The sequence below is a fragment of the Patiria miniata genome, unplaced genomic scaffold (genome assembly GCF_015706575.1).
Source record: "Patiria miniata isolate m_02_andy unplaced genomic scaffold, ASM1570657v1 HiC_scaffold_29, whole genome shotgun sequence".
NCBI classification, from domain to species: Eukaryota; Metazoa; Echinodermata; class Asteroidea; order Valvatida; family Asterinidae; genus Patiria; species Patiria miniata.
In genome coordinates this window covers 7065160-7088436 of record NW_024037068.1, presented here as the reverse complement: position 1 = coordinate 7088436, position 23277 = coordinate 7065160, and the positions used below count along the sequence as shown (strand labels likewise).

At 39.5% G+C, this 23277-nt stretch overlaps 1 protein-coding gene across 3 annotated transcripts; it reads right to left on the bottom strand.

Moving 5' to 3' along the window:
* Window positions 1-6397: 6397 nt before the first annotated feature.
* LOC119736058 (actin, cytoplasmic-like) lies at window positions 6398-17429 on the bottom strand. Of its 3 annotated transcripts, none has more exons than XM_038210065.1 (7): window positions 17346-17429; window positions 16541-16603; window positions 10712-10756; window positions 9925-10078; window positions 9060-9299; window positions 8678-8924; window positions 6398-8212 (listed from the first exon to the last, which is right to left on the bottom strand). In XM_038210065.1, the coding sequence occupies exons 2-7, from the start codon at window positions 16570-16572 to the stop codon at window positions 7695-7697; spliced, it is 1236 nt and encodes a 411-aa protein (XP_038065993.1). In that variant the 5' UTR covers window positions 16573-16603; window positions 17346-17429; the 3' UTR covers window positions 6398-7694. The 3 variants fall into 3 exon arrangements, with proteins under 3 accessions (XP_038065993.1, XP_038065991.1, XP_038065994.1); XM_038210063.1 differs by lacking the exons at window positions 16541-16603; window positions 17346-17429 and adding exons at window positions 13813-13875; window positions 14620-14714; XM_038210066.1 differs by lacking the exons at window positions 16541-16603; window positions 17346-17429 and adding an exon at window positions 11892-11923 and having other exon boundaries at window positions 6399-8212.
* Window positions 17430-23277: the final 5848 nt, after the last annotated feature.

Here is a 23277-nt window from a genome sequence, read left to right as displayed (position 1 = left end):
ACATTAGCTTATTAACAACGTAATATACAAAATGAATTCGAAATAATTCTACAAAATGTATAATGGTTGGGGTGTTTGGTTGTTAGACTTGTCCAATTTTACTTCTTTATATAAGTTTAATTGTTTTCTCAGATTCATCGAGTTAAAATTCCTACACTTCTACAAATTTGAGAGAAATGACTTTCAGTTTCTATTAATCTAAAGCTAATCTTGAAATTCCACCGGTAATTGTTTGGCGAATAAAGGGCGACAGTTTTCAGAACTATAATGTCACATCACGTTAAAGGTGACTACTTTGTGTTGATAAAAATAGTTTTCGATATTGGGATTTTTGGGTTATTCTTGTCAAGACTGTAATTGTGGAGTTTGGGAATATCTGAAATTGGATTTTAGAACTGGGATTTTATTTTTAAAACGTCTCAGTGTTATCTGGGTTCACGAAGGTTAAATTTCAGGTGTTTGTTGGTAAAGTTTCATCACTATATGATCCGTGTACGTGACCCACACTTTAAACAATTCCCCGGTTAAAAAATAGACCCCTGGACCGGGTTCCAGTGGCGTTTATCTGTGCCAGCGAGTGGGGGGGGGGGGGGGGGGGGGCGGGGCAAACATTGCCCGGCTGTGGAAATTCGAAAAGCCTGGGGGGGGGGGGGACGGGACTGAACACCACATTACACTAGGAGGAGCTCTTCAGGATATATTACATTATGCATACTCTCGGTTACATCATGACGGCGCATTTTAAATGCTTTTGTACGTCGTTTCTCTACTTTTCAGCGCTATTGAACACATTTTGGTTGTTCGGATGTTCAACAAAATGCCTTGAAGTCCGCAATTTAGTTCGCATCACGGCAATTGTGGGGGATGATTCAATAGCTCACCCCCCTGGTCAAAAAGTGGGGGATATATACCCCATCCCCCCCCCCCCCCTCCGGATTAACGCCCCTGCCGGGTTCCATCATACATGATTTTTCTCGGTCAAAACTTACGCTTCTCCCGGTCAAAATGGTACTTGTCTGACTCATATAGAGCTTTAAAGGCTCATTTGGAAAGTTTATAAAGGTTGACCCCTGGTGAACTTCGATCCACACACGATCTGCAATTGGAAGCTTGTCTCTAGGCTGTGGAAGAATATACCATCATCATGTTGTGGCCATCTTGATTTTCCCATTCAAATCAACGTAACCAAAGGGAGGCAAGAAGGAAACATAGTCTGGTTCCTTTTTGTAAAATAAAAAACCCAAAACAATCAATACTATTATTGGATACAGGGAACATGACTGAAATGGTGGCAACATGATAAGGTCTATTTGGCCTTAAAAGCTGCAAAAGAGCGGCAGACACGATAGGCGTGACAATATTTACCAGGGTAACTATGCACGTGCATAAACGCCGAGGTCACTTCTTTGAAATTTCCATTTAACCTTAATACTAAGTGCAGGTTAAATCCACAACAGATGTATTTTCTTGTTTTTATGGTTGTGTGAATAAATGAAATATTAATAAAAAAGGGATAATATTTGAGAACTGTCACCGTTATAATGCTGCATTGTTGGTGCCTTATGGTCACGTGCTACATAATCGGGCTAAGTGCGCTTAATACACAATAATTATAGTTGCTTCTCTTCCTTTAACACCTGTCATTCCGTTCCTTGATGCCGAAGCCCGAGGATCACAAGCGGACACCACTTCAATTTGTGAGTTTAGCGTCACTATTTTAAATTACCAAAACATTGATTCAATTATCGTCAAAGGATGAAGATGTAGTGTGGATCGGGGAAGCACCCCGCTCGTAAAGGGGGCGGGGTTCAAAGGTGGTAAAATTGATATACACTTATGTTGTTTGATTAATTATACGAATCAATAGGCCCACGCTTATGGGCCTTTTTCGCAAGTCGGCCATTTTGAATTCAAATTCTTAATTTTTTTGAACTTGCAAAGAGAAATGAAAGCAAGTTGATGACTTATTATTTCAAGTCTGCTGTGATTAAACATTCCCTAAAAATGGCAGTAAAGTAACGCTACATTGATGCCTGCAAAAATAGTCTTTAGTGAATACATTCGGGGAACTCGACAAAAATGGCCGACTCGTCCATTTGAATATCCAATTGAAAAGAAAATTAGAAAAATAACAAAATTGCACGGTTTAATATGAATCCTTATTTTGAAACATACACACAGTTATAACGTGTTTCTTAGCTACATTTATTTTTACATTATTGTATTCTTTAAGGCACGATAATTTGCTTTTCATGCAATTTGTTCCATTCAAAAATAATAACAGCACTCACAACCCAAAGAAGAATTTGAATATCCATTTGAAAAGAAAATTAGAAAAATAACAAAATTGCACGGTTTAATATGAATCCTTATTTTGAAACATACACAACAGTTATAACGTGTTTCATTTTGACTTTTTTTTACATAATTGTATTGTTTAATGCACGATAATTTGCTTTTCATGCAATTTGTTCCTTTCAAAAAATTAGAACAAAGACCAGCACAAAGCTTCAAAAAATAGAAAGCGAATTAGACTTTGAAAAAGAAGTTAAAAAGCGGGTAGACGAACGGCTGGCAAAAGAAAAAAAATCTCTTATCGAAAAACTTACAAGTTCAAATTCTCGGTAAATAAACATTATGAAGGCGATCCTCCGAGTTATACCTCTATTTCACCTCTTAGGGCTACACCCTCGGCCCCGCCTTTATTGTAGTGGTCATCGTATCTTTTTAGTGCCTTATTAAATTGATTTTGAGTCACTTTAAATAAATCTCTAACTCGTTCTTTGTCTAATCCAACGACGTGATGATAACACGCCGCTATTAACGACCGTTTAACGCAACCATTTCCTCTCAATGTTTTGTAATTAACGAGCTCGTTATATTTGTTGATTGTTTCTTGGACATCTTCTAAGTCTTGCTCTGGACAAAAAGAAAAAAATAAGTTTCTCCACAGTTTTTCTTTTGTTTCTTTTTAAAGTTGACCAATTGATACGATCTTCTTGCGCATTTTCTGCCGAAAAATCAAAGTAACGTGAGACTATTTCACCGCACGTTTCACAAACTAAAAAACCATTCTCGATGATTATATGGTGATCGCACTGATCCCCAAGTTGCGACGTCTCAAAGTATTCCATCTATTTAATAAACTTCAATAAAAATGATTGCATTTTTAAATAAATAAAATATCGCCCTCTGTTTTTTTTATTGAACAGCACCTATCTTTATAAAATTAAAATCAGATCTCTTAGCGCCTATAAATAGCACCCTCTGTTTTTTATCGGTACATTAACCCTTATCATAAAAATTAAATACCGCCCTCTGTTTATAATTGATATCCCTCACACCCATAAATGGCGCCCTCTATAGGATATACAATACTCAGACACAAACAAAAAAACCTTGAAGAAACAAATTATATTTACAACCATTTATTTATACAAATTTAACTAAGATTTACAAACAAGTGATAAACTTTAAAACAAGTGATAAACTTTAAAAACAATGATAAACTTTAAAACAACAATATCAAAGTCTTTTTAAAAAGCATTCACGTTGCTAGGCACCACACTTAATAAATCATACACAAATAGACTCTGATTGTTAATGGTCATACTCGGACCGAATACAATAGAAATCACTAGTCATGTAAACAACTTTGATGATTCATTTAACGATCAGCCTTGTACCGAATACAATAAAACCACACTCCATTGTTAAATGGTCATACTCGGACCGAATACAATAGAAATCACTTGTCATGTATACAACTTTGATGATTCATATAACGATCAACCTTGTCTAGTTATCGTGACAAGCAGTGCCTTTGTACACACTTTGTACCCGATGGGTTATATACAAAAACATATCGACTAACTTCATGACAAAGCAATGTATAATCAGGTAGTCCTATATGTACTTTGTTTCCAAATATTGGCGATATGTGAGACTTGCAACATAAGTTTAATTTCTTTTCTAAGGCTGTAAAGTTTGTAAAATGGTAGTCCTAATAGCCTAAACAAGGGATAGTCGCATAATAAATGTGAAATCACGCGTAGCTTATTCGCGTAAGACCGCTGGATACCTACGTTGTCTTTTACCCAGTCATCCCAGGATTGTAATGGTTGCTCATAAGCATGAATTACATGAGCAATATGAAGTACTCTTCCATAGTCTAGATAAAAACGGATTGTGAGGGCCTCATGTCGCGCAACTCTATCATAGGCAGCTACAAGATAATAACGGGCTGTCTCCAGGTTTTTTACTTCAGATAATTCACCTAAAGGACAGTGGCTTTCCTGAGAACAGTCTTCTTTTACGTTACCAATTAAATATAGATGCAGATCATTTCCAGTAAGCTTAGACGTTGTTTGTTTATCTAATAGAGATCTAATATTTCCTTTTGGTTTTTTGGGTATTGATAAATATACGCTGGGGCCTTGTTCCTCTAACTCACCAAGAAATGTAACATTTTCTTGGTGATACTTTTTATGTGCCCTTATTTTTTTTATCTTGTGCTTGCTCCATTGGTGGGTGTATTGCGTTTCTTCGTCCATCTGGGGTTTTGTATCGTCGCTTACCGGTGTGCTTGAAGGTGGTGTGTGGAGGGTGTTGGTTGTTAGATGTTCTGTAGTCCTCTCTGCCAGAATTCCTCTTGTCAGAGTTCTTCTTCAGTTCTGCAAAATATATTTAAAAAAATAATAGGTTTAAGAGTAAAAACCTACTGTAGAGTTTATCAACACAGGTTAAACATTCATACGACTTCCAAATATAATCTAAACTTATGTTTTCACGTCGGCGCCAGGCGTCAGTTTGATTCTTGAATCATAATTCACGTGCACACACTGAATGTTAAAAAAAATACACAGCGATCTATACGTACCTTTTTTAGCAAAGATAGAGTTGGTCCTGTATTTGAAAATAAAGCCAGTGTAATGTTGATTGTCGTCTCCTTATACGTTCAGTTCTGTACAGGCAGATCCCACTAAACTCTGTCTTATATGCTTCTGGCAGTGCTGTAAGGGCCATCTCACTTATATAGGAACTAAAATTAGCAACCATTGTTTGCTTCTGACGTATGCTGACGTATGCACACCCTTTTTCCTAAACCATTGTTTGCTTCTGACGTATGGGGTGAGTCATATGCATACGGCCCCAACTAACAAAAGCAATTCACGACTCATTGAATTTGAATAGGTGTTAACCTGAACTGAAGTGCAGAAGTGCAGCGTCACCCAGAGTTCATATATTTGTAAGTCAAGGTTGAAGTAGACTTGTATGAGTCGTATTTAAACAGATTTTTTTATTTTTTAACACAAGATCAACAATGATCTGGTTTGGGCCGATTCCGAGACTGAGATATTGGGAGGGGAGAGATATATTTGGGAGTTTGGGTGGGGGCAGAGATCATTGGAGAGGGGGAGGGGCAGAGATCGTTGGAGAAGGGGATGGGCGGGGCTAGGGGGCGGGGAATCATTGGAGAGGAGAAGGGGGATAATAGGGGGAGATAATGGGATTTGTCGCCGTACCCTCCCCCTCCTTCTACTCATAAGTATGTGAATGTTGAAAAAAAGGTAGTTTAATACAACCTCGTTGAAGTGACAAAAAAAAAACACATTGTGCTCGCTTGGTTTTCTTCACCGCAATCTCAAAGCCTGTGTTGAAGAGAAAAGGGTGGAAAAAATAAGGCACTGTTTTTATTCCCGTATGCAACAAATGTATATGATCTTGACTGTTAAAACCGCAACCAGTTTATTTCAGAGACTATGGGAAAAGTTTGTTTCCGATACGCACAACTCTAAAAACATTCTATATACAGTTGGAGCTAGAGTTGACTGTAGAAAACAGTCAAACCTCATTCAGCTAACCCTATACACTTTAAAAACTGTAGTGTTGATTCCGACACTTAAGTTGGTTTGGTCGTGAGAGACTACACTTTGAAAGTGAAAAATTCAGCATGTTTAATGTTGAATCCAGCATTTTAAATGTTAGGCATAAGTCCAACACAAGCTGACATTTTCATGTAACATTTTTCAAAGTGTTAACTTTGCAAGTGTTGAACCAACATCTAACATGTTGGTAGAGTTAAAGTGTTGGATTTGACATTGAAAATGTTGGATTTAAACACTTGAGGTCAAGAATAATTGAATAATTTAATAGGCCTAGTCAATTCAAACATGTAGAAACAATTGTAAACATGGAGAAAAATAGTGTGAAACTCACAAATTGAAGTTACGGTGTCCGCAAGTGGTCCTCGGGCTTCAACATCCAAGAACAGAATGCATGACAGGTGTTATAGGAAGAGAACAACTAGCTCCATTACATTGTACGCGCACCCACGTGACCCTAAGGCACCAATCATGCAGCATTATAACGGTGACTCTTTTCTCATAGTATCCCTTTCTTATTGATATTTCATTTATTCAGACAACCATAAAAGAAATCATAATACATCTGTTGTAGATTAAAACTGACTTGGTCGTAAGGTTCAATGGAAATTTCAAAGAACTGACCTCGGCTTTTATGCACATGCATAAATACCCTGGTAAATATTGTCTCACATTATCGTGTCTTCCGCTCTTTTTTAGCGTGTAAGACCAAATATACCTTCTTTTAGAACGTAAAGCAGGACTGTTCTTATCGGAACTAAAACCACTAAGCGAAAGTTGATAATAAGCAGGACAAGTAACTAAATATCTCTATGCAGTTATTATATTACCACACAGTGTCACCGCAAATCAAAACGATACAATTCCAGTCCCAAAATCAAATTTCAGAAATTCCCAAGCTCCAAAATACAGTTTTGACAAGAATAACCAAAAAATTACAAACTCACAAACTATATAAAGCGAAAAATATTTTAATTAAGAATTTCATTTTTTTTTAGACTTTTCTTCGTAGTGTGTTATACTTTCATCCTCAATAAATAAATATTTTTGAATAAAACCCTCGAACCAGAATTTGCAATTCAATTCGTGATAGTATTATACTAATAAATTGTATATTGTACGATTGACCTTGCAAACTGAATAGTAATAAACATAAATTTCCGACCCGAGGAATATATAATATGAATACTCAAACCACGAGATGTTACATATTTCCTATAATTAAAATATCCATATGAAAACCACAACTGATTTCATGTTAGTTTTAGGTTACTCTCGGGACAAAAGTTTACATGTACTTAACTTTGGTGTGCTCGTGCAAGATAAGAAAATGCCTAAAACTGAATTCAAACAGAATTCCCCCAGTAAATATTGTGCCGACAGCGACATGTACACAGGTTTTATTCGATGTCTATATATGGAAGGGGCTCTCAAAAGTAGTAAAAATGCGCCCTCTTTTGTTGGAGCACGATAACTCAAAATACGCACAACATACCGGTGTCATAATCCGACTCCTATGCAAATCGGACTCCTTTTCCCTATTATTGGTTAATTCCTCGCACGTGACAGGTCACTTTCCCGTATGTGATCCTAAAAATAGCGCATGCGCAACGCTACCAATGAGTCCATATTTCATTGAGTCGGATATGCACGCTGCACCGGTAATTCAGAAAGCATCTCCGTCTCGTGGAACGGAACATTTCAACCGTCACCTTTTAAAGTTATTCTAACCACTACCCTCATTAATATTTATCATGTTGTATGATATTCATGTTATTTAGCTCATCAGAAATTACACTAGTGAGCCAATCAGGAATCTGACTTGTGAATGACGCTTGGTCCAGACTCGTCGTACTCCTGCTTGCTGATCCACATCGGCTGGAATTCGGACAGTGAGGCAAAGATGGAGCCACCGATCCACGCGGCGTACTTCCTCTCTGGGGGTGCCATGATCTTGACCTTCACGTCGGGCGGGGCCAGGGCCGGCACCTCCTGCCGCATTCGTTCAGCGATGCCGGGGAACATGGTGGAGCTGCCAGCCAGAATGATGTTGCCGTACAAGTCTCGGTGGATGCCCGAGTCAGTCTTGACGATACTCCTGTACGTGGCCTCGTGGATTCCGTAGCCATCCAGGCCCAAGAGGTTCGGCTGGAAGAGGGCCTCTGGGCAGCGGAACCGCTCGTTGCCGATGGTGATGACCTGTCCGTCAGGGAGCTCGTAGCTCGTCTCCAGGGAGGAGCTGGAAGCAGCGGTCTGCATCTCCTGCTCGAAGTCAAGAGCAACGTAGCAGAGCTTCTCCTTCATATCACGGACAATCACACGCTCAGCTTTAAGTGAAAATGAAACAAGAAACAAATATAGACGAATGCACTTTTTTTGGATTTGCAGCGTAGAGGCACTTTAAATTCCCTTTTGTTGGAACATAAATTCACATGCACGGTGAATACATGAAAGTTGAACACGTCGAAGCAACTGATACTATATAAGTGGTTATTAAGTATATCAACCGTATTACAGCAACCCACCATCCCTGTAAGAAAAAGGTCCTCAACATAAATTATAGGCTACCATCTAACAGCAATCGGGCAATTTCTTTCCAACACTTGATCAATTGCTACCCAAATTAACCAATAATGAGGTACCTTTATGCCAGATGTTGGACAAATCAAGCATTGTTTTTCTTACGGTGATGGCTAGCGAACAGTCTATTTTTTAAATGGCATAACTCACCATTTGTGATGATCAATTACTAAAAAAAAAAAAAAGAACTGGTGGCACCGTACGTCACTCACCCTCGGTAGTGAAAGAGTAGCCTCGTTCTGACAGCATCCCGAGCAGATAGCCAGTCAAGTCATCCCCTCCCAAATCCAGGCGGGTGATGGAGTGCGGCAGGACGTTACCCTCGTAGATGGGCACAGCGTAGGTGACGCCCCCATCAGCGTTTAGCACGGTTCCCGTAGTACGACCAGAGGCGTAGAGAGCCAGTTTAGACTGTATTTCCACGTACAGTGCAGGTACGTTGAAAACTTCGAACATGATCTAGACAATGCAATTACAAGTTTATAATAAAAAATATGTTTCAAAATAAAATGTTCGTTGTTTGAATTCATTTTTGTTTATTCATAAATTAGGCCCAAGAAAGTGCCGTGGCGGATTAAAATAACATATAATCACCTCTGCCGTCTTTTCCCTTTTGGCTTTGGGGTTCAGGACTTTTCCAGTCAGCAGCACGGGGTGCTCCTCTGGGGCCGAACGCAGCTCGTTGTAGAAGGTGTGATGCCAGATCTTCTCCATATCGTCCCAGTTAGTGACGATACCGTGCTCGATGGGGTACTTCAGGTTCAGGATACCTCTTTTGCTCGAGGCTTCCTCGCCAACGTAGGCGTCCTTCTGCCCCATGCCGACCATGACACCCTAACAAAATAAATCACCAGTCATGAAAAAAAGACAAAATCATGACATTTGGAATACGTGACGTTGACTACAAAAAAACCCAATCATATTCAGATAGACCGGTCATTGGTCAACACTCAATAGTCAGTATATAGCGTATAGCGAGAACATTTTTATACGGGGCGTTATCCCAAACTTTCAATAATATACGGACGGACGGCCGTGTTAATGGTTTTGATTACGTCCGCATACAGTGCGCCAAGCGTATGTGGGACGTGTGCAGGTAGTACATTTAGCGTGGCTTAGCTAGTTGTGAATCCTACCGCACAAAGTGGTTCGCATTCAGCGGACGTGAAAGAAACAACATTGTTGTACTGGTGCTGTGTGTTTGACACACAGACACACCCCAACGTGTGCTGTCCATTGAATATACACGGCTTGAAATACGTATGCATATGCCACAATGTCCGCCGCGTCGAATGCAAACAACCAGTTGTTTTCGTCGTTTCTCTGGAACGGTTAGACATTTGGTTATTTCCTTTCAATATGATCTTTAAAATAGGACATTCAAACAATCCATTAGTCCAAAACATGACATTTTCAGGGATTTCAGACCTTAGTACCCCTTTAAGATCAAACGTTTTACCTTGTGACGCGGCCTTCCAACGATATTGGGGAAGGAGACTCTTGGAGCGTCCTCCCCCGCGAAGCCGGCCTTGGTCATGCTGGATCCACTGTCTATCACAATTCTCGCCGTATCGTCATCATAAGAACGCCCATGAAGTCTGGGAGTTATTTCACTGGACAAGTAAGACATATTATTCCAGTAAACAATCAATCTGGAAACATTTTCACAGTAGCTTCATAACCATAAATAGAAACGAACGAGATGACGTTTTGAGAACTCTATGCGACGCACTAGATATTTTGTGTCAAAACTGCGCATCTCGACGCTTTTGCATATAAACACTCCAACGTCCCATTATTTTATACGTACAATTTCTTCAAAATCCGAGTTTGAAAATAATTTTTCTACTCTCGCCCTATTACACCTCCGAATGGAATTGAATGAAACGGCTGTTTTCGCTTTGCACAGCCAAAAGATTATTATTAGCAAAAAAACAGGGTTTTTTTTCGGTGCAAGTGATTTCCAGTTCAATATTCAAAGTTCGTTTTTCCCACATCTGTAATTGACTATATTACTTACAGAATACGAATTTTGGAGGAATTTTTAACGCACGACGTTTTTGCGCTACCACAATATGGCGTTATGCACATGTGACGCGCTGACAAACGACGTAAACGCAAACGCACGAAGATACGACCTATTAACAGTGATTTAATAATTACGTCAACTTACGAAGCAATTGTTAGAGAACTATTTTTGTAACAATGTACAAATAATCTGAACTTCGAAGATATATGGTACTTACTACTTTTCTGAACGTCGTTCCTTTCTAGCCATTTCTTCAAAATGCCTGCGTTGAAGAAAAGGTGGTGACAAATAGTAATGCACCGATATTCTTCCCGACAGTTACCTACAATCTTGCCTGGATTAAAGATCGTACTGCGCTAAAAAAAACGCCCGGTGACATTCCGTCTGGTTTGCTTTCATTTAGAAGAAATTAAGAAATGTAATTTAGGGAAATAAAGAGCGCTGTGGATGAAATCGTGTTTGTATTATTCAAAAGGCTGTGCATGGTTTTGCACTGAGTGCTCGAGAGGTGTTATCTCCACAGAGCTGAAACCTGAACCGGTTAGGTTTGGAACATTTTTATTGGGATATTGAGTGTTGTTATTATTTTTGAAACGAGCAAAATGCGTAACAGGTGAATTATCGTGCCTTTAGGAATATAACAGAGTAAGCCAAGGTAGCTAAGAAACACCTGTTATAAACTGTTGTTCAAAATAAGAATTAATATTGTGGCGGAGTGGCCGCTGGCGGCGCTGTGCAGTGACCTAGTTTTGTGGCAGCCATTTTGGGGGTCGCGTGATGCACAGCGCGCGCGTGATCACTGCATGATCAGCTCCTGTACAGATGTGCCAAGCGGGCTTACTTCGCGCGGTTTACGGAGTTCACGTCTGGCGGTCTTACTGGAAGGATATGTTTGCGATAGACAGCGCTTTTAGAATAAGAATCTTTAGAATTGTCAGGCTAGTACAAAACCAAGTGATTTGTGTAAGTTCAAGAGTCAGAATAAACCAATCATCAAAATCATGAAGGACATTTCATCGTCTATTTATTGTGTGGAATAACTAAACAGAAGTTGACGTTCCCCAGAAACCCTTACAGCTCGAGATTTACGTTACAATATTAAATTATTTTTCTAAGTTTGCTTTTCAAATGGATATTCGAATGGATATTGAATGCAGTTGGAGTGCATAAGTGTAGGCCTATATTAATTCGTACTTTATCAAACAACGTACTAAGTGTATTTCAATTATTTTAACCATCTTTGACCCCCCCCCCCCCTTTACGGGTGGGGTGCTTCCTCGATCTACACTACGTTTTCATACTTTGACGATAATTGAATCCATTTTTTTGTTAAAGTAATTACGCATGGCTGCTTTAAGCTCTCAACCTGTAGAAACAAAATGGTGTACTAAACTCACAAATTAAAGTTACGGTGTCCGCATGTGATCCTATGGCTTCAGCATCCAGGAACAGAATGACAGATGTTATAGAAAGAGAAGCAGCTATATTGTACGCGCACTTAGCCCAATTATGTATCACGTGGCCCTAGGCACCAACAATGCAGCATATATCGGTGACAATTCTCAAATATGTTCGTCTTCTTTTTTAAATTAAAATTTCATTTATTCAGACAACCATATGAAATGATGACATCTGTTGGATATTGAAAACAGTCCTTGGGATTAAGGTAGAAATGGAAATTTCAAACAATTGACCTCAGCGTTTGTGCACCTGCATAATAACCCTGGTAAATACAGAAAATGCAAACAAAATATAACGGGTTGCCAGACATAGAATGTGTAACCAACATAGATAGGCCCTAATATATAGGTATGGTTTGAAAGATACTCCTTTCCACTTTAAAATGAGACATCAAACGTCAACATCTGATAATTTTTGATAGAGTTATAAGTATTTTCCCAAGAGAGGTCAAATTGACCATGGGACCAAGTTTTTAATTTTAGGCATTGGGATGAGGGTAGCCTAATTGCCTCTGTGTGGATATTTGACTGGCTTAAACCAAATGTGTTTAGCGAGTAAACACAATTCTAAACAATTTCTTGCTATCACCTCATGCTAAAAAACGTTAACCCCTTAAGCACGGGGTGTGATGGGGACATTCCTCCACACATAGAGCAAGTGGCCCGCATGACTGCACAGCCTTTGTGGGGTAGCAGGACTGCACAAAAGCAGCAGCTGTGGAACTACCCACTAGCTGTGTGCCACGGCATACCACAGGTGGCAACTGCATTCCAATGAGGATTAGCGGCCGCGGCCATGACCGCTTCCCGTGCGCATGGGGTTAAGTGATGAATGGGATGGCGTCGGACTGTTTATTAGTAATTAAATAGCTTTCTTTTCTCTTCGAAAGATCCAAAAGTTCCATTTTACCTCACTCTCAATTCAATATGGCCGACTCGTGCGTAAGGCCCATTGTGATAGAAGTTTAAAAGGGGTCAACCTTTATAAACTTTCAAACGAGGCTTTAAAGCTATAAAATGAGTCAGATATGAGTCATTTTGACCCGGAGAAGCGTAGGAAAATGTGGCGGAACCCGGATTCCGAGTATATTTGTTAACCAGGCAATATTTGAAGTGTGGGTCATGTACACTAACTTTCGTGAACCCAGATAAGACTGAGACTTTATGTATTTTACTCATCTGTTGTCAGTTTTAGAAACAAAATTCCAGCTCTAATATCAAATTTCAATAACTCCCGACCTCCACAATAACAGTCTTGATGACAAGAATAACCAAAAACTCCCAGTAGCTTCATAACCATAAATAGAAACGAACGAGATGACGTTTTGAGAACTCTATGCGACGCACTAGATATTTTGTGTCAAAACTGCGCATCTCGACGCTTTTGCATATAAACACTCCAACGTCCCATTATTTTATACGTACAATTTCTTCAAAATCCGAGTTTGAAAATAATTTTTCTACTCTCGCCCTATTACACCTCCGAATGGAATTGAATGAAACGGCTGTTTTCGCTTTGTACAGCCAAAAGATTGTTATTAGCACAAAAACAGTTTTTTTGGTGCAAGTGATTTCCAGTTCAATATTTCTCGTATTTCCCACATCTGTAATTGACTATATTACTTACAGAATACGAATTTTGGAGGAATTTTTAACGCACGATGTTTTTGCGCTACCAAAATATGGCGTTATGCATTGCACATGTGACGCGCTGACAAACGACGTAAACGCAAACGCACGAAGATACGACCTTTTAACAGTGATTTGATAGTTACGTCAACTAACGAAGCAATTGTTAGAGAACAATTTTTGTAAAAATGTACAAATAATCTGAACTTCGAAGATATATGGTACTTACAACTTTTTTGGAAGTTGTACCGCTTCAGACATGACTTGAATTTCTTCACCAATCTCAAAATGCCTGCGTTGAAGAAAAGGTGGTGACAAATATTAATGCACCGATATTCTTCCCGACAGTTGCCACAAAATGTACAATCTTGCCTGGATTAAAGATCGTACTGCGCTAAGAAACGCCCGGTGACATTCCGTCTGGTTTGCTTTCATTTAGAAGAAATTAAGAAATATAATTGAGGGAAACAAAGGGCGCTGTGGATGAAATCGTGTTTGTAATATTCAAAAGGCTGTGCATGGTTTTGCACTGAGTGCTCGAGAGGCGTTATCTCCACAGAGCTGAAACCTGAACCGGTTAGGTTTGGAACATTCTTATTGGGATATTGAGTGTTGTTATTATTTTTGAAACGAGCAAAATGCGTAACAGGTGAATTATCGTGCTTTTATGAATATAACAGAGTAAGCCAAGGTAGCTAAGAAACACCTGTTATAAACTGTTGTTCAAAATAAGGATTCATATTAAATTATTTTTCTTAGTTTGCTTTTCAAATGGATATTCAAATTGATATTCAATGCAGTTGGAGTGCATAAGTGTAGACCTATATTAATTCGTACTTTATCAAACAACGTACTAAGTATATTTCAATTATTTTAACCATCTTTGACCCCCCCCCCCTTACGGGTGGGATGCTTCCCCGATCTACCCTACGTTTTCATCCTTTGACGATGATTGAATCCGTTTTTTTGTTAATGTAATTACGCATGGCTACTTTAAGCTCTCAACATGTAGAAAAAAATGGTGTGATAAACTCACGAATTGAAGTTACGGTGTCCGCAAGTGATCCTATGGCTTCAGCATCCAGGAACAGAATGACAGATGTTATAGAAAGAGAAGCAGCTATATTGTACGCGCACTTAGCCCAATTATGTATCACTTGGCCCTAGGCACCAACAATGCAGCATATAACGGCGACAATTCTCAAATATGTTCGTCTTCTTTTTTAAATTAAAATTTCATTTATTCAGACAACCATATGAAATGATGACATCCGTTGGATATTGAAAACAGTCCTGGGGATTAAGGTAGAAATGGAAATTTCAAACAGTTGACCTCAGCGTTTGTGCACCTGCATAATAACCCTGGTAAATACAGAGAATGCAAACAAAATATAACGGGTTGCCAGACATAGAATGTGTAACCAACATAGATAGGCCCTAATATATAGGTATGGTTTGAAAGATACTCCTTTCCACTTTAAAATGAGACATCAAACGTCAACATCTGATAATTTTTGATAGAGTTATAAGTATTTTCCCAAGAGAGGTCAAATTGACCATGGGACCAAGTTTTTAATTTTAGGCATTGGGATGAGGGTAGCCTAATTGCCTCTGTGTGGATATTTGACTGGCTTAAACCAAATGTGTTTAGCGAGTAAACACAATTCTAAACAATTTCTTGCTATCACCTCATGCTAAAAAACGTTAACCCCTTAAGCACGGGGTGTGATGGGGACATTCCTCCACACATAGAGCAAGTGGCCCGCATGACTGCACAGCCTTTGTGGGGTAGCGGGACTGCACAAAAGCAGCAGCTGTGGAACTACCCACTAGCTGTGTGCCACGGCATACCACAGGTGGCAACTGCATTCCAATGAGGATTAGCGGCCGCGGCCATGACCGCTTCCCGTGCGCATGGGGTTAAGTGATGAATGGGATGGCGTCGGACTGTTTATTAGTAATTAAATAGCTTTCTTTTCTCTTCGAAAGATCCAAAAGTTCCATTTTACCTCACTCTCAATTCAATATGGCCGACTCGTGCATAAGGCCCATTGTGATAGAAGTTTAAAAGGGGTCAACCTTTATAAACTTTCAAACGAGGCTTTAAAGCTATAAAATGAGTCAGATATGAGTCATTTTGACCCGGAGAAGCGTAGGAAAATGTGGCGGAACCCGGATTCCGAGTATATTTATTAACCAGGCAATATTTGAAGTGTGGGTCATGTACACTAACTTTCGTGAACCCAGATAAGACTGAGACTTCATGTATTTTACTAATCTGTTGTCAGTTTTAGAAACAAAATTCCAGCTCTAATATCAAATTTCAATAACTCCCGACCTCCACAATAACAGTCTTGATGACAAGAATAACCAAAAACTCCCAGTAGCTTCATAACCATAAATAGAAACGAACGAGATGACGTTTTGAGAACTCTATGCGACGCACTAGATATTTTGTGTCAAAACTGCGCATCCCGACGCTTTTGCATATAAACACTCCAACGTCCCATTATTTTATACGTACAAATTCTTCAAAATCCGAGTTTAAAAATAATTTTTCTACTCTCGCCCTATTACACCTCCGAATGGAATTGAATGAAACGGCTGTTTTCGCTTTGCACAGCCAAAAGATTGTTATTAGCACAAAAACAGTTTTTTCGGTGCAAGTGATTTCCAGTTCAATATTTCTCGTATTTCCCACATCTGTAATTGACTATATTACTTACAGAATACGAATTTTGGAGGAATTTTTAACGCACGATGTTTTTGCGCTACCAAAATATGGCGTTATGCATTGCACATGTGACGCGCTGACAAACGACGTAAACGCAAACGCACGAAGATACGACCTATTAACAGTGATTTGATAGTTACGTCAACTAACGAAGCAATTGTTAGAGAACTATTTTTGTAAAAATGTACAAATAATCTGAACTTCGAAGATATATGGTACTTACAACTTTTTTGGAAGTTGTACCGCTTCAGACATGACTTGAATTTCTTCACCAATCTCAAAATGCCTGCGTTGAAGAAAAAATGGTGACAAATATTAATGCACCGATATTCTTCCCGACAGTTGCCACAAAATGTACAATCTTGCCTGGATTAAAGATCGTACTGCGCTAAGAAACGCCCGGTGACATTCCGTCTGATTTGCTTTCATTTAGAAGAAATTAAGAAATGTAATTGAGGGAAACAAAGAGCGCTGTGGATGAAATCGTGTTTGTAATATTCAAAAGGCTGTGCATGGTTTTGCACTGAGTGCTCGAGAGGCGTTATCTCCACAGAGCTGAAACCTGAACCGGTTAGGTTTGGAACATTCTTATTGGGATATTGAGTGTTGTTATTATTTTTGAAACGAGCAAAATGCGTAACAGGTGAATTATCGTGCTTTTAGGAATATAACAGAGTAAGCCAAGGTAGCTAAGAAACACCTGTTATAAACTGTTGTTCAAAATAAGGATTCATATTAAATTATTTTTCTTAGTTTGCTTTTCAAATGGATATTCAAATGGATATTGAATGCAGTCGAGTGCATAAGTGTAGACCTATATTAATTCGTACTTGATCAAACAACGTACTAAGTATATTTCAATTATTTTACCCATCTTTGACCCCCCCCCCCTTACGGGTGGGATGCTTCCCCGATCTCCACTACGTTTTCATCCTTTGACGATGATTGAATCCATTTTTTTGTTAATGTAATTACGCATGGCTACTTTAAGCTCTCAACATGTAGAAAAAATGGTGTGATAAACTCACGAATTGAAGTTACGGTGTCCGCAAGTGATCCTATGGCTTCAGCATCCAGGAACAGAATGACAGGTATTATAGAAAGAGAAGCAGCTATATTGTACGCGCACTTAGCCCAATTATGTATCACGTGGCCCTAGGCACCAACAATGCAGCATATAACGGCGACAATTCTCAAATATGTTCGTCTTCTTTTTTAAATTAAAATTTCATTTATTCAGACAACCATATGAAATGATGACATCTGTTGGATATTGAAAACAGTCCTTGGGATTAAGGTAGAAATGGAAATTTCAAACAATTGACCTCAGCGTTTGTGCACCTGCATAATAACCCTGGTAAATACAGAAAATGCAAACAAAATATAACGGGTTGCCTGACATAGAATGTGTAACCAACATAGATAGGTCCTAATATATAGGTATGGTTTGAAAGATACTCTTTTCCACTTTAAAATGAGACATCAAACGTCAACATCTGATATTTTTTTTATAGAGTTATGAATAATTTCACAAGAGAGGTCAAATTGACCATGGGACCAAGTTTTTAATTTTAGGCATTGGGATGAGGGTAGCCTAATTGCCTCTGTGTGGATATTTGACTGGCTTAAACCAAATATGTTTTTTATTATTATTATTATTATTAATGGTTTATTGTTCTATTCTATCGCCGCCAGCAGCGGAATTGCAGAATAGTTACATAAAAAATAAAATTACACAGAGATTTAAAGAATAACCATCATGAAAGGGCATAGGAAGGGAGGGAGTGATAGGGACGGGTTGAGGGGAATGGAGCTGGGAAAACATGTATGGTATTAAAGTACACAGATGGAAAACAAACAGTAAAAATCGAGAGAAACAGTTTAGTGAAATACAAATGCAATAAAAACCAGGCTTCCTTTTTAAAATTGTGTACAAACAGGCTGTAAAACCGCACAGGATGAAAAAGGTTGGGAAAAGAGGATGAAAAGGTTGGGTGTACACAGGGGCAGAGGTTGATACAAGTAGGATAGGGAAGTTGTCTTGGGGATGGAAGGCATGGGAAGGGAGGTTGTTATGTGAACAACAGGATTGTGGAAGGGAGGGGTCAAAGGTAAAGAAAAACAACGGGAACACTCAAATGTTACAAAGGAAAAAAAAAATTCGACATAAACACAAATGCATAAAAATTCAGGATTGCAGCTAGAGGTCAGACCCACTAGATAGTTATTATTAGTGGTTTTCATTCCAAATCTTTGTCATGTAAACAATTGGGCTTTTTTGGTACCGCTTAGTCTTACAAAGAGGTAGGGAGTATTTGTTCATTTTCTGAGGTCTCTATGATGAACATTCCTCCTGCTTGGCGGAAGCCAGCTGCTGTAGTGTTTGGATGCAATCAGCGATTGGAAGAATTTCATGCACATCTGCTCCCTCCTTTCAGCCAAAGTGTTGAGGTTGCAGGCAACAAGTGCATTTTCATAGCTAGTGTACTGTTTGCCATCATGATCTTACAGGCTCTACGTTGAATTTTCTCAAGCATTTCGCTTTCGACCACAGTGAGCCCGGAATGCCAAGTAGGAGCAGAATATTCGCATATGGGTCTAACATAACATGAATAGATTGTAACCATGTCCTGTAATGGCATATTAAAATGCATCAATGTCTTTATCATGTGGATCCTGCCATTAGCTTTCTTTAGGATGGATTTGACATGAGTGTCCCATTTTAAGTCCTTAGATATTTGCAGTCCCAGAATCTTTACTGCATCGACTGACTGGAGTGGGGTATCGTTGATTGTGAGTGGTAGTTGGGTCGGGAAGTTCCCTAGCGAAAGTAACCTGCATGGTAGCACATTTATCAGCATTGAGTCTCATGTGATTGTTCTGGACCCACTCGGCAAGGTTGTCAAGATGACTTTGCATATCCGATGGGGTCTTCCGGTCACAATGCCCAACCATTGTTAGGTCATCAACATATTTCAGGACGGTAGGTGTGATGTCCCCTACTGCATCATTGACAAGTGCCAGAAATGCAAGTGGGCCGATGCGTGTTCCCTGAGGTACTCCTCCCCTGAGCGGTTTCCAGTCACTTGTTACACCACGGTAGCGGACACACTGTTCTCTACCGCTCAGGAAGTTGGCTATCCATGTTACGACAGAGGGGCGAACTCCGAGATTGACGAGTTTATTGGCGAGTATGTTGTGATCTACTGAATCGAAGGCCTTGCTGAAGTCTGTTACTACTACTGTGCTCATAGTACCCGGTTTATCTGCATTTCTGTGAAGGGTGTCCAACAGTTTCACTAGATAGTGAGTCGTGGATACTCCTTTACGATTGCCGTACTGGTTTGGATCAATCTTGCTGTGGATGTCATCCAATAGCCAATCCGCGATGAATCCTTCAGCCACCTTAGCGAAGTGATCAGTCAATGATATGGGTCTCAACTTATCCCAAGTAGCTGGTGTAGTTTTAGGGGTGGGAACCACGACTGCTTTTTTCCACTGTTGTGGAACGACTCCTTCGCTAAATGAGTTGTTAAGTATGTCTGTTAGAGGGCCAGTGAGCTCACAAGCAAACTCACGAATTATCCTGGTGGGGACACCATCTGGACCAGCAGATTTGCCCAATTTGGTCTTCTTGAGCACTGCGTAGACTTGATAGTTCAGTACTCTTGGGTCAGGTTCAGGGTCTGGACAGTTGGCTGGCAATGAAGCAGTTTCGAGTGGTTTAAGGTGACTCGATATGGAGACGTAGTGGTCGTTGATGCAATTCGCGACATCCACCGAGTTGTGTACATTAACGCCAGGAGGGGGGTTAATTATGGTATGTTTTTTACTCATATTTGACATAGTGCGAATATGTGTATGCCATTCAGCAGGATTAGCGTTCTTGTGCTGCTGTACGCGATTCGTATAGTAGTTTCTCTTGTTTTTGCCTATCATGCGCCTCACCTTGTTGCGAAGCTGCTTCCATCTTGGGGAACGATGTTCAGTGTGGAATATTTGCTGTCTTTCCAGGATGACGTTTTTGATGTACGTTGTCATCCATGGTTTATCTTGGGAATGAACTTTGATGGATTGGGTTGGGAAGTAGGAGTTTATAGCTCCTTGTAGAGTATCATAAAAAGCTGAGCACTTGTCTGTAACACAGGACTTGGTGTAAACCTCTTCCCAGTCATGGGAGTAAACACAATTCGAAACACTTTCTTGCTATCACCTCATGGGAGTAAACACAATTCGAAACACTTTCTTGCTATCACCTCATGCTAAAAATGTATAGCATGTAAGCCTAAAGTTTACATTCGAGTTCCCTGAATGTATTTATATAGTTAAGTGATGAATGGGATGGCGCCGGACTGTTTATTAGTAATTAACTAGCTTTCATTTCTCTTCGAAAGATCCAAAAGTTCCATTTTACCTCACTCTCAATTCAATATGGCCGACTCGTGCATAAGGCCCATTGTGATAGAAGTTCACAAGGGGTCAACCTTCATAAACTTTCAAAACGAGGCTTTACCAGGGAATATTTGAAGTGTGGGTCATGTACACTACACGGATCATATACAGGGTGAATAAAAAAACCGAAACCCAAATGTCGGGACTATTATTTTAAGTGAAGTTCTGCATGTAGCACTTTCAAAATCTAGGATATAAAAGCCCAATTCATAAGCTTTCTTTTAGTACAAGAATCATTAGAATTACTTATGTACTTTTCAAGTTACGGAATTTTAAACACAATCACCGTTTTAAAGTTCTGCCACGGATCACAAAGAAAATGTGTGCGTTCTTTCAACAACACATCCCGATGTGATTTGTTTTCATTTTGCTGCAAGAACACTTACCTTTTTGTGATCCGTGCCGGACAGAACTTTAAAACGGTGGTTGTGTTTAAAATTCCGTAACATGAAAAGTACATGAGTGATTGCAATGATTCTTGTTCTAAAAGAAAGCTTGTAAATTGAGCTTTCATTTCCTAGATTTTGAAAGTAACATGCAGAACTTATCTACGACAAAGGTCCCGATATTTGGGGTTCGTTTTTTTATTCACCCTGTAGTGATGAAACTTTACTAACAAATAACTTATATTTAACTTTCGTGAACCCAGATAAGACTGAGACTTTATGTATTTTACTAATCTGTTGTCAGTTTTAGAAACAAAATTCCAGCTCTAATATCAAATTTCAATAACTCCCGACCTCCACAATAACAGTCTTGATGACAAGAATAACCAAAAACTCCCAAATTCATAAACTTTAAGCAAAACATTATATAAATTAAGCAGTTTAAAATTCAGACTTTTATCCGTTGTGTGTTATCTGTTCGTCCTCTATAAATAAATATTTTTGAAGAAAACCCTAGAACTATGATTTTTGCAATTCAAATCGATTGTCCTTGCAAATTAAGCATAAATAAATGTAAATCTCATATACCCAGGGAATTTCTAATAGTAAATCCCATAGCAAGGCCTGTCAGCGCCAACCAGCATGGCTCTCATGTATCGCAGTCTAAAGGTACCTTAATATAGATGGATTTGGACAAACTATAGCTTGAAGGAAAGCTGATTAACAGGCCAACAAGCTGGCAAATCGGCAAGGCTTCAGACTTGAAACTTTTTGAGTGAGCGTCAGATGTATCTTCATGATACCACTAGTTTCGTTTTTGTGCAGTAAATCCCATAGCAAGGCCTGTCAGCGTAACCTTTTTAACAAAATTGTATACAAAGTCACATAGACTTACCCTTGAATCAGTTACTTAAAGCCCTGTCACACTGTCACGATGTAGCCTCCCGATCACGATAAGACAGTGCTGAGACGCAGGACTCGACGACATCGTGAAACTCGCAACCACATCTTTACTTTATCGGTGCGACTTCTTGAGCGCCGTTTCGGCATCCTGCAGGTCGTGCATGGTCGGCAGTGAAGCCACAATTTGTATCAACAGTTGAAACATATCGTGATGGCCGGCAAAAAATTGAAAACGGATCAGAGTCTGTTCTCTGTACTCAAACGGTTGTGTCGTAACGAAGTCGTAACGACATAGTAGTTGCGAGATCGGCAGTGGTCGTGCATGGTCGGCCAAATGTTTTAGCTGACTTTGAAACGACCATTACGACGTGAAATTCCGAAGATGACGTCACTCCGTCGTTTCGGCATCGGTTCTTGGTCTTTTGTGTCGGTACTCAATCGGTTGTGTCGGCACGCTGTTTGCACTCTGTCGGTTATGTCGTAACGAGATTTTATACTCAGACACAAAATGTATTAACTTGAGACAAAAAATAATGGAGTTTAGGCCAAATCCTCAAAGGAATGTTTTCTTCCGGATATCAGATAGGGCAAACCGCTCATAATTATCAATGATAAATCCAAGATAATAAATAATGGGCATCGCCAGGCCCGACCAGTAATGGGCAACATGACATGCTAAAAGCCAAAGAGGCATGCATGTCCATGAGCAAAATGCAGTTTAAATCACACTTGTATTAACCCCAGTTAGCTCTCAACTGATGTTACATTCAGTCAGGAAAACATATAGCCTCGGGACACCTTGGAGCGCTATGGCAACTTATCAAATTGTCATCATAACAACAAGACACAAAAGGGAAGCGATTTATTTGCCCCAAAATATTATGGAGTTGGTTACTGGCTGTCTGCATCCACAAACAAATTGCTAGACAAGAAAATTAAGTGGAACATAGCATCGCACTATAGTCCAGTAGACATTCTTAAGGAAAAACACATTATAGCCTCATGACACTTGCCAGCATAATTTTGGGGAAAAAATCGATTTCTTTTGCCTTGTGGGTGGAGTCAAGGGGGTGGCAGCAGGTGGAAAATTAAATGAATGAAAAAATGCCTGTCTACGCTATGGATGGCTTTGACAACGTAGCTGTATAATAGACCAGTTCACTAATACATTCAAAGTCATTCACGCATGCGCATGAATGGACCCGGAGGCAAAAAGCGA

Excerpts from the sequence above, each read along its gene's own strand:
- LOC119736058 (XM_038210065.1), bottom strand. The coding sequence starts at position 16,572 with ATGTCTGAAGCGGTACAACTTCCAAAAAAGTT. Across the intron at positions 10,757-16,540 it reads GTACAACTTCCAAAAAAGTT|GCATTTTGAAGAAATGGCTA; the intron begins GTAAGTACCATA and ends TCTTCAACGCAG. Across the intron at positions 8,925-9,059 it reads AAAGGGAAAAGACGGCAGAG|ATCATGTTCGAAGTTTTCAA; the intron begins GTGATTATATGT and ends TGCATTGTCTAG.